The sequence below is a fragment of the Sinocyclocheilus anshuiensis genome, unplaced genomic scaffold (genome assembly GCF_001515605.1).
Source record: "Sinocyclocheilus anshuiensis isolate Anshui unplaced genomic scaffold, SAMN03320099.WGS_v1.1 scaffold509, whole genome shotgun sequence".
In the NCBI taxonomy this organism is placed as follows: Eukaryota; Metazoa; Chordata; class Actinopteri; order Cypriniformes; family Cyprinidae; genus Sinocyclocheilus; species Sinocyclocheilus anshuiensis.
The window spans coordinates 96,640-107,593 of record NW_015539853.1 but is presented as its reverse complement, the minus strand read 5'-3'; the positions used below and the strand labels follow the sequence as shown (position 1 = coordinate 107,593).

At 36.8% G+C, this 10,954-nt stretch overlaps 1 protein-coding gene across 3 annotated transcripts in view; it reads left to right on the top strand.

The window, feature by feature from the left end:
- The window catches only part of LOC107684693 (phosphatidylinositol-binding clathrin assembly protein-like), a 28,949-nt gene that overhangs the window by 10,654 nt on the left and 7,341 nt on the right, over positions 1-10,954 (top strand). The window contains exons 6-17 of one of the 3 annotated variants that reach the window (XM_016481019.1): positions 513-624; positions 802-908; positions 1,933-1,974; positions 4,469-4,554; positions 7,243-7,276; positions 7,465-7,607; positions 7,802-7,899; positions 9,549-9,665; positions 9,771-9,801; positions 9,920-10,052; positions 10,269-10,292; positions 10,415-10,471. In XM_016481019.1, the coding sequence (XP_016336505.1) occupies positions 513-624; positions 802-908; positions 1,933-1,974; positions 4,469-4,554; positions 7,243-7,276; positions 7,465-7,607; positions 7,802-7,899; positions 9,549-9,665; positions 9,771-9,801; positions 9,920-10,052; positions 10,269-10,292; positions 10,415-10,471 (984 nt within the window). Of the gene's footprint in view, positions 1-512; positions 625-801; positions 909-1,887; positions 1,975-4,468; positions 4,555-7,242; positions 7,277-7,464; positions 7,608-7,801; positions 7,900-9,548; positions 9,666-9,770; positions 9,802-9,919; positions 10,053-10,268; positions 10,293-10,414; positions 10,472-10,954 lie in introns of all 3 variants that reach the window. The other 2 variants (XM_016481018.1, XM_016481020.1) reach the window with 2 other exon arrangements.

Sequence of the window (10,954 nt, the reverse complement as noted above, 5' to 3'; positions counted from 1 at the left end):
TATATATAATTTTATAAAAAAAATTTAATAATTTATAATTTACAAATAAATTGTACATATGTAAATATACATAGTATATAGATGATACATAGCCTATATAAATTATATTTATAGTTTTATATTTATAAAACTACAGCAAAAATATAAAATAGAACATAGAGGAATAAAATATTTTACTGTTGTTTTGGATAAATTTTTTTTAAAATAATATAAATTACAAAATATAAAACACACAAAACAAAAACTCTCAGTCTTCCGTGATGTTTATGAAAAATCTTCTTGAAAACATAGTTGAAGCTTTCATTTTCACAAACCATACTGTTACTGAGATACAACCCTTGTAGCAACTTACCCCTGTATTGTGCTTTATATGCGGCTTTTGTACCAACACAAGGAGGAGTGGAAGCTTGATATTGCTTGATGATTTATAGATGCCTAGTAGGAATGCAGAAATACAGCAAGCCAATATTTATATGTTTTGATTAGATTTGTGACTTTGTGCTTCCCTGTAGGCCAACTCTAATGAACTGACCAATGGGGTGATCAATTGTGCCTTCACGCTGCTCTTCAAGGACTCTATCCGCATCTTTGCTGCTTACAATGAGGGTGTCATTAATCTGCTAGGTAATGCATTAACCTCAAAGCAAAGATCCAATGTAATTCAGTAGTTTGTATTTAATGTGCAGCGCAAAAGTTGTTGGTCAAAGCAACTTTTATATATGAATATATTATATGTTTGAATCTTTTGTACTTCAAAGAGAAATGTAACTTGCTAAATGGAATTTTTTCTTCACTTCAAAGAGAAATATTTTAATATGAAGAAGAATCAATGCAAAGAGGCACTGGAAATATACAAGAGGTTTCTTATCAGGATGACCAAGCTCTCAGAGTTTCTCAAGGTGGCAGAGGTAAAACGTCTTCAGATATAATCCATGCATGGGATGGTTGGGCTCATCTTATTCAGGCCCTTTTTTGCTAAGTGTCCCTCTTGCCTTTTGGTCCAAGAACCTGTATCAGAGGTCCCCCCCTCATGCTGCCTGTTCTGGTGCCTGCACTGCATGCCTTAGCAGAAAGTCTCTCTATCTATCTGTCCCTCTCTACAACAGCAAGACCAGAGCTATGACACGACTGCAACCACAGTCCTTTAATATGCAAACGATGAGTTGAACCTTTGTTTTGCCGTTTGGATGCAGGCACAGTTGTCAATTTGGCCCCTAGGATCTATTGGATGAATAATTGCTTTAATGACAAGATAAGATACGCTACAAAGATAAAGCTTTGCTTCTGTATAGATGAATGAATACTGGGCACCTTGATAAAGGACATGATATTTTTGACAACTGTGCCAGTGTGATGGTTGGAATTTAGCTGTTTACTTTTGTCTGTAAAGCCCATTATTTTGATGTGTATGGAGGCATATATTAGGGAAAAATGCTAAGCACATCCTTCTTGAGTTTTTTGTTTGGTTTCTTCTCTTCTCTCTTTTGTTTTCTCCTTTCTTTTGCTTTCTGGCTGAATAATATGACTTCAGGAAAAGGGTGAAGTGCTATCCAAAAACTGACTAAAGTTGACTTTAAGAGCACATTTCTTTCTTTGTATAACAATGTGTGTATGCCATTTGTTTTTCTTGTCTTTTTTCCAAAGTCAACATTAGTTGTGTGTTTCTTTTGGATGTTTCTCACCGAGTCATGTAAATATCTCACCATTGACCTACAAGTGTCTTCTCACTCACCATCTATGCCACCTCCACAACCTCAATGTCTGTGTGTGTCCATACTTTCGTTTTTGGTTCTCATACACTGCATGGAGTAATGGCTCTTTTTCTTAATTCTTCTTTCTCCCTTTTCCACGTGCCTTGGTTTTCTCTTTTTATCGTTTGGTTTCAAGTTTTGTTTTCCGTTCTCCCTCCCTTCCTTTTCTTTTGTGTCACAGCAAGTTGGAATTGATCAGGTTGACATCCCAGATCTCTCACAGGTTAGTGGTGCATTTCATCTCAGTTTCTCTCATGTGGCTTCACCCTGATCTCTCATTCATGTCTCACCCCATAGACCATCATCCCCAGCCCTGATTTCTTTTGATTTCCCCCTCATCTATCAGACTTTTAGGATAGGGGCCTCAAGAAACTTACTCCATACCCGCGCACTCCCAAGGAATCAGATGTGCTGTTTTGCATTTTCTGTTGTCGCCAGAGGTAAATGGGTACTAAAGCTAGTCTATGTGAATTTTTACAGGTGCTATCTCTGATAGCTGTTGATTATAAGCACATTTGATTAGTAAAGAAAAGTCAATTAAGGTCTCATTAAAGCTTAGTGCTTGCCCCTCGAGCCACTATTTCTTACTGGCATATACCCATGAGAAATTTGACTGCTTGTAATTCTAAAGCTGCGTTTTTGCCATCTCCGACACTCGCATAGGGCTGCCGCACATTTGCATTTACCCTCCGCTTATTCACCAACACCACGGTAGGAAAGAATAACGAACAAATGAATATTTATTCACAAATGGCAGTTGGAGAAAATAACTGTTTAATAATTATTAAATGATTATTTCAGACTTCATTATTATAGCCGCCAATTCTACAGAAGTGTTTAAAGATAAAAAAAATGGCTAAACGTCACACTCACTGTTTATAGATTGGAATACATAACATCCGTCGCATGTGGTCTAGTCATGGAAGTTGAAATATTTCAACTCGACCAAAGCTCGAATCCAGTCCGCAAATGTCAAAATTTGTGATTCTCCATTGGAAATGAACGACTTCTGGTCTGTCGTTTGTCGGATACAGCGAAAAGGCGGCTTTACATGGATTGATATATGGCTAAACGGTGCTTGTGCGATCTCTGCCACGCTGTACGTGGCCAGTCTGACGTTGTGGGCACAGGCTCGCTAAATAAAGAGCTCTCCTAACCTGTAAGCACTCACCTTTGCCATATATCTCTGTACTGGTAGGGTATTCTGCTTGGATAGCTTTTTGGGGAGAAAAGTGAATGTGCACTTAACTAAAAGAATGCCTTAAAACTGGAGCTGGGGACTAAATTCTGCCTGGAACCTCATGAAGTTTTATAGTCAGCAGCGCTGCCAAATATAGACCTGCTTTTCCGGCGTCTATTGACAATTCTGCCGAGGTGCCGGGCATTGACGTCCCCCTTCAGTTTGCCACCATTTGGCATTTTTGACATTTTCATTTACATTGGACAGGGACTCCTGAAGGTGTTGGGCTGGCACACTACAGAGTGGTACTTTAATGTCAACAAAACATTTTATTGGAAGGAGTGCCTTGTTTTCTTAAGCTGAAGCAGTATTCAGAAGGCCTGCGTTCTATTCTCAAGTACTCTATCATTAGCACCATTGATTAGGCTTATTTCATAAGTCCTATTTAAGTGCCTTTTCTTGTCTGTAAGCTAGATATTCATCACGGCCTTTTGTATACTCCTGCTCCTGTAGTACCCTTGTCTTAACTTTTCTTCCTTTTTTATCTCTCCTTTAATAGTGTGTTGTTTCGTTGCATATGTTTCAGATTTCTCAGTAGAATGCTCCCTCTATTGTGTCTTCCTTAAAATGACCCGTCTGAGAAATCTGCTCTTTTGTTATTCATGAAATTTCCTCCTCTGAATTGGCATGCACACCGGACACAGCTCGTCTCCCAAAGGCAAACGTTGTGTAAGAGCACACGAATCCTTTCGGCCGACATTTCGATTTCAATTGACATTGCTCTTTTTGGATGAAAGTGCAATACATGCATAAAATACTGGCGGTGTGGACTCACTCAATGTTTGCCTTTCTTTGGTTAACCTGCTTTGGCTTCCAAGTGTTTGGGATTCTGTCAAAATGGCGATGCAGACATTACAATCAGCCCGAAAAGCGGCACAGCTACAATTTTACTCCTGATTTATTTCCAAGAAATCCAAGTGGAATCCAAAGATTAGCAGGTTCTGCTGTGGCCTTTGATACCTGTGCAGTATGTGCGTTTATATCCTGTGCATGATTAGAAAAACCCCCTTGTAGGTCAGTCTGCTTTCTGTTTTTCATGGTTTTAACTCTTCTTAAGTGATCTCAGTTGACCTTGCAGGTCTTAAACGGCCTGTCGGAGAACTTGCATGGGAAACATATTGTTTTGCATGTGTAGCTTTTAAGCTTAAGTCCTTTCCACTTGAATTACTTCTGTTGTGTTTCCCCTTTGTTTTCAGAATCTCATAACCACTATTAGGTTCTCTTAGTTACGCAGCCTTTGTGTGTGTGAAGGTATGAGTGTGTGTGAGAAAGAATACAAGACAGAACAGTAAAATATACATGTAGTTTTTGCATTAATTCCTTATTTTATGATTCATAAATAGAAGTATGTTAGGTGCAAATGTTTGTGTGTTTGTGTATGTATGTGTGTTTTGATCATTGCTGCTACTGCTTTTAACCATTTTGTTGTGTTGCCTAAAACCTGTGCTGCCTCATCCCTTCTCAACCTCACCACCAGGCTCCCAGCAGTCTCTTAGAAGCTCTGGAACAACATCTGGCTTCTCTGGAGGGCAAGAAAATTAAAGAGGCCTCTACTGTCAGCAGGTACTTGAATTTATGTTGGGATTCTGTATGAGGGTTAGTGACAAATATGAATGTCAGGAATGATGAATAGGATGAAAAATGATCAAAATTTTAGTTTATATGCAACTGCCAAGTTATTGGAATTGTACCCTTTTTATTCATGCTGATTTAATACAATTAAAAAATGTTCATACAACCAACATTTTGATTTAATCACTTGAAATCAATGTTTCTCAACCTTTTTGTCTCAAAGGTGTTCCCTTTTTCCTACAACAATACTTAAAAAATGTTTTACTCACAATTTATACATAATTAGAAAAATCTGTATTCTTTAAAAAAAAAATGCCAGTGGCGTTTTAAGATTTTATTCATTTACATGACATTTCCAGGCATAGCCGCGGGAACGTATTTTGAGCTGGGGGGCTGAGAAATAAAACGGGGTGGGGTCACGTGACAAGAGTGATGCGAGAAGACTGACACTATATGATGGCGGATCCAAAGCGCAACTTTTGTTAATAAAACTTTCATTTATTCGTTTAATAGCCTATAAGTGAGTGTCTTTGTTGCTGGGTTTTCATTAAAAAAATAACAATGAATCACAAACTAAGCATTCGTTTTAAATAAGGGAAAATACCTTATTTATTTGGGTTACAACGGCTATATCCATCTTATTCATTTTGTCAATGCAAGGTAGATGTTTAATATATGCGAATTTGCCTTTGTACTATTTTATGGCTGATGTCAGTGATGTGTATGAATCAATTATATTTTCTTCTTTAATATTTGCAGCACGAAATAAACATGAATATGTGAATGCATGTTGAAAAAAATTAACTTAATACAAACTAATGTCTCATGAATCGATCAATCAGAGTTTTAAAAAAAGTCAAGAGAATGACGGATGCCACAGACTTTTTTTGGAGGATGGGGGGGTAGGCCTATGGGGGGAATTTATATAAACAGAGCAACATAAAAATCAGAAAATATAAGCAGCTATACAAATATAGCACAAAGTTTTACATATAGCCTATGCCATTATAATTTGTGTTTTATTTTTTAATTATATAGAATAATACAAATAAAACGCTAATTATAATCGGGCCTTTTTTAAGGCTTTTCCTTATTTTTATATTTTAGACATAAAAAAATGACTCACCATCTCCTCATTGGACGTGCCTTTAGAGAGAAATGCATCTTTACGGATTACATAATGAAAGAGTTTCTGTTTTCGATTTGAATTATTTCGTTTTAAAATAGTAATTTAAAGTATTCTATAGATATATTTATCATGTCGGTGAAGCGCTCCTGCGCAAGACCAAGACGACAGAAAGCGCATCCTGTTTGTTTTCCTTATTTTACAAAACCACAAGGTTTTGTTGATATTGTGAGTGCACTGTGTGTGTGTTTTTCATTAAGAGTAATATTGAATCAACCTTAAGAATTAATTTTGTTTCAAGAATAGGAAAGACCTAACGTTAAAGATCAAAATAAGCGCTACAGATGTGAGAATGCGAGATTTGTTGCTGCTGAGGTAGACGCTCTCGCTCTTTCTCTGCTGTCTGTAGAAATTGTTGTTAATTCTTAATTTGTAAATGGCAGAGACATGTTACAGGTTATAATATAATCCAAAAATCATGGCAACAAATGATTTTTTAAGTCAGTTTAATACGTTTAATCAGTTGAAACGACTTTCACAATCAATTTGATTCAACGTAACTCATATTTAACCATTGCTTCTTGTCATTGTAGGCTTAGGCTACTTTTTTCAATGAATTTTAATGAATATACTAATTAATAAAATGAATATTATTTATTTTGTATTACATATTGTTCATTCATTTATTTTTAACACCGCACCCCCAGCACCCCCACTTCCCGTGGTAATGTTTCCAGGTCTAGAAATCACACTTTGTAAAATAAAGTAAAATGTAAATCATTGTAAGTCATCTTGAGGCCCCTTTGAAAGTGGTTGGGAACCATTGCTCTTGATATAACTTTTAAAAATACTTCCCTTCACCATGGATGCCCTTGAGTTTACACATCTTAATCATTATTTTTATTTAATTTTTTACTTTATTTTTATTGGCGTTATCTATATGACCTGAACCAAACTTGCCTTTTATAAAGATCACAAAATATCTCATATAGTTTTTAAAAACGTACAGACCTTGACACGTAGACATGAGGGTCTTTTATAATTTTCTTGTCACATGACATTTTTTTAAAGAAATAATAATAAAATATAATGCCATGTTACTTTTACATTTTTTTCTTCTAAAATGTTATTCTTTGAATGAGATATTTTCTTTGCCAATTAAAAAAAAAATCTCCTGATGCTACCTAGACATTTTAGACTTACCACAGAAAAAAAAATCTCAAAATCAATTTCTAATCAGAAATTGAAGATTTATTCATGTCTGCCACAAAGCGTAGACAAACACTTTTTTATCACCTGGAATAATCATGCAACTTTATCAAACGTACAAATACTTTTTTCTGGAAGTTGCATTCAAAATTAGGTGCCAGTTTGAATGGTCTGTTCAGCTCATAATCATGTTGTTATGGTGATTCTGGTTCCCACAGTAAGGTTTTTACAGATCCTCATAATGTACACACTGAAACTTTCCTAAATAGCGCAGATGATTTGTTTGTTTATGTATCTGCTGCTATCAGACGTTCCAGTAAACCATTCTGTTTTTGCATTCATAGGGAGGTGGAGGGTGACAGACTACAGCCTGCAAAGGTAAAAAAATCGAATTCATTTATCGCTTCATATTTCTGTCAAATTGCTAATGAGTGCTGACTTCACATCAGCATGAAACATATTTTCAAAGTCCTTCCCTTTTGCATATTTTTATCCAAACAATTATGTGTTCTCGGAAACATTCGGCATCAATGTCATCAGTTTCTGCTGTTGTTTCTGTTCTGCAGGCTGTTCAGCTCAAAGACATTGGCATGCAGACCCCAACAATATCTCCCAGCGGGCAGTCTGTGGGCAGTGCCAACAGTAGCTGCACCAGCAGCGGAGCCACCGAGCTTCTGTCCAGTCCACCTGATCTAACCATCACAAACGGGTACATGAGGCTGGTTTTTCTGGAGTGTTTCTAGTGTAGTGGCACTTTAATATGAAATAGCATCACTCTGCATTACTATATTTACATTTATTCACTTAGCAATCACATTTATCCAAAGACAAATGAGACCAAAGTTGCAGAAGTGCTTGTGCTTCCATTACAAGGTTTAATTGTATTTTCCTGATCCCAAACAGTGTGCACAACTTCACCAATGACCATTTTGATCTCCAACACAATTCCAACACCCCTGCTCTGACGACTACCCTACCAGCCAGTAACAACAGCTGGGGAGGTAATTGAACTGGCACAAAACTGTCTCTCTTCATTTTCTATATTCTGAGTGTTGTGGCACTCTTCTTTAATACAATGTTCATTTTGCTCTTTCTTCATTTCTTTGTTATATGGCACATTCTCTACTTGTTTGGGACTCAATCGAGTGAGTATTTTACACATTTTTATGATAAGTTTAATAGCTTTTAAAAGGGAAATGTGTCATTTTCCGAACGATTGCAAAAATAATCTTTTTCAAACAGTTTCCCCTCCATCTTCCATTGGTCAGACAAACAGATAATTCATACTCAAAAACACACCAGTGCTTCTGTTATGCTGTTATTGTAGGCATGATTAGTGTAGTCTGATTTGTGAAACAAATTCTTTTTATGAACCAGTTTATTATTTAGTAAATGAAAAACAACATGACCAGTGTAGCCCGATTCATGAACGAATGACTCTACTGAACAAGTCCTTTTTAGAGAATCAAAAACATACAGCGCGACCAGTGTAGTCAGATTCACAAAAAAATAACTCTTGATGAACCAATTATTTTGAGTGAATCAAAGACATAAAGCATGACCATTGTAGTCTGATTCACAGAAATAACTCTTATGAACCAGTTATATTTTAGTACATCAAAAACATACAGCATGACCAGTGTTGTCCGATTCAGGAACAAATGACTTTTATGAATAAGCTATTTTTAGTGAATCAAAACCATACAGTGTGACCAGTGTAGTCTGATTCAAACAAATAACTCTATTGAACAGTTCTGTCATGACAACTCTCAGAGAGTTTAGCATGGTAATAAACATGGCAATGATAATGTGTTTGGTCTTGGCGGAATACAGTAGTCAACATTTGAAGTGGATCAAAAAAGTTCATCAAAGTTGTCCTAAGACAAGAACGCATTTTGGTTTTAGGTTTTAGGGCAACTTTGATGAAAGGTTTTGATCCACTTAAAATGTTGACTACTATAGATCTGCTATGCTGCTGCTACTGCAGCAGGGCAAGTACCACAGACATGCTGCTGTGAGCGTGTGAGAAATACTGCTGCTGCACATATAACACATTAAATAATCCTTGTGTATAACATACATGAAATTACCCCATAGCAGATCTATACAGGTGGAGCTGGGGAAGGTGGAGGGTTTCTGAAGCGTCCTGCAACTGCTACAGCAAGCACTAGCCAAGTATTTGAATGTTGAGTAGCAAGCTCATTGGCTGCTGATGCAAAAAGAAACCCATCAGCTGTGCCATGTGAATGATGATGTAATTATATCAGATTGAGTTAGAACCTATAGGCCTGCGCCATCTAGAGTTTCATGACAGAACTTTGTATTTATTTTTAGAGAATCAGAAACATATAGCACAACCAGCGTGGTCTGGTTCAAGAACAGATGACTCTTATAAACCAGCTATTTTAAGTTAATCAAAACCATACAGCATGACCAGTGTAGTTCGATTCATGAACAAATGACTCTTATGAACCAGTTCTAGTTGAAAAAGACGACCAAATCAACATCTGAATTCAACTGAATCGAGAAATTGATATGGAACCCTTAATATTTGTCTCTGCATATTGAGCTAGTAATTTGTCAGCTTTAATATTGAAAAATAATTGACTTGTTTCCTCTTTTTTTATCTTCTAGATTGGTTTTCACATAGGAGCACTTTTGAAGCCCACCTTCTCCTCGCAGGTCCAAAGTCAAGGCACACAGCTCTACAATGGAGGAAAATTACTTACTAATGACCTAGACTCATCCTTGGCCAATCTTGTGGGCAGTGAGTCTTTCAGCTGTCTCATTTATTTTGTTTCTATGTCAATTTAACATAACACTACAGACTGTAATAAATGTAATGATAATGTACATGTTGTATTTGCCATAGATTTACATTTTGGAGGACCCCCAGCCAAAAAGTAAGGCTTTTACCATGTAAAGCAAATTATATTTTAGGTTTATTGACAACATAAACAATTATTTTTGCTATATGAAGTACAGCTATAACAGTCTGACATAGGAAACCTTTGTTTTCAGGCCAGAAGTTCAGTGGACTCACTTTGAGAAGAAATCGTCTGGAGGTTCCTACTGGCAGTCTAAAGCCATGAATGGCACAGCACCCTGGAGCCACACGCACCTGGCCCCTGCTCCCATACCGATGCCACAGATGGTATGGAAATTGACTCATTGCTCAAGGCATGCTCTTGTTAGGAAATTTCAGTCTCCTTCTTCAGTTTGATATGTTTGAATACAATATGTATGCGATTCAAGAGCCAAGCAACTTGGCCTGTGCACTATATAGAACACAAAACAAGTTCTTGATTTTGTGTGATTGTCAGTAATGTCTTTGTCTTTCTCTCTTCTGCATGTTTTTGTAATGATACAGAATGGAATGATTTATACTGGTTATGTAAGTCCTGCTTGTACACAAACATGAACGAATCTGCTAAATTCAAAGAACTATCAAAATAAACCATTTACAATTATTTCTATACACTTAATTCTTACTTCTTCAATGTTTGTCTTTCTCAGGCACCAGCTCCAGTTGCATTTCCGATGACAACCCCCCAAGTGCCTGTGTATGGGATGGTAAGTGTTTCTCATGTTAGCTTGATAATCTTGGCTTAAAGGGGTCATATGGTGTGATTTCAAGTTTTCCTTTCTCTTTGGAGTGTTACAAGCTGTTCATGAATAGATAAGATCCCTAAAGTTGCAAAGACTTAAGTCTCAAACCCAAAGAGATATTCTTTATAAAAGTTAAGACTGGTCCACGCCCTCCTAAAACGCCTCGTTTAAACACACCCCCACATGTCTACATCACGATGTGGTAAGATTTGCATAACGGCGTCCAAATGTTCACGCAAAGAAAGAAGGCGTAACTTTATTGTTGCTGCCACCGCCGCCGCCATGTTGTGAAGACATGTGTGAATTGTGTGTTTTTTTGTGAAAGCGAAAATTCTTTGTTTGGCCTTCCAAAAGAGGACACGACTAGAAATCAGTGGTTAAGTTGTATTTACAACACTGTTCCAGAACAGTTCAATCCAAATATTCAGATGTGTGCAGCGCATTTTA